The 497-nt window shown below is 35.2% G+C and overlaps 1 protein-coding gene across 1 annotated transcript; it reads left to right on the forward strand.

The window, feature by feature from the left end:
• Positions 1-8: 8 nt before the first annotated feature.
• On the forward strand, positions 9-491 carry LOC108254340 (the record flags this gene model as incomplete). The annotated part of the gene is made up of 1 exon (XM_017449343.2): positions 9-491. A coding segment is annotated over exon 1 (426 nt), but the record flags the coding sequence as incomplete, so codon positions are not given.
• Between the last annotated feature and the right edge of the window lie 6 nt (positions 492-497).

Here is a 497-nt window from a genome sequence, read left to right on the forward strand (position 1 = left end):
CGAGTAAGAGTCAGTTTTGGCCCATTTTAGGGTCTTGCTTGCCCATCAGGGATAATGGTGTGTTTATGATAGGATTATATTGGGGTGATGACAAACCTAGTGATTGTAACCTTTTCCTAAAACCATTTGTTGAAGAAGTAAAAATACTGCATTCTAAGGGATTTCAACTCCATGGGAAATCTTTCACAGTTCAAGTATCATTTTTTGCTTGTGATGCTGTTGCAAAGTCATACATATTAAAGACCAAAGGTCATGGAGCATATAGTTCATGCTCAAAATGTACAGTATCTGGAAAATACGAATGTGGCAGAGTTACATTTCCTATCAAAATTGGTCCTTTGAGAAACCATGATGACTTTGTAAATAAAGTTGATACTTGCTATCATCATACCGATGAAACTTCCATTATAATAGAAATTCCTCAACTGAACGTTGTACAAGCCTTTCCCTTGGACTATTTGCATTTAATTTGCATTGGAGTTGTTAAAAAACTTTTA

This window comes from Diaphorina citri, unplaced genomic scaffold, assembly GCF_000475195.1.
Source record: "Diaphorina citri unplaced genomic scaffold, Diaci psyllid genome assembly version 1.1 scaffold48570, whole genome shotgun sequence".
Taxonomy (NCBI): Eukaryota; Metazoa; Arthropoda; class Insecta; order Hemiptera; family Psyllidae; genus Diaphorina; species Diaphorina citri.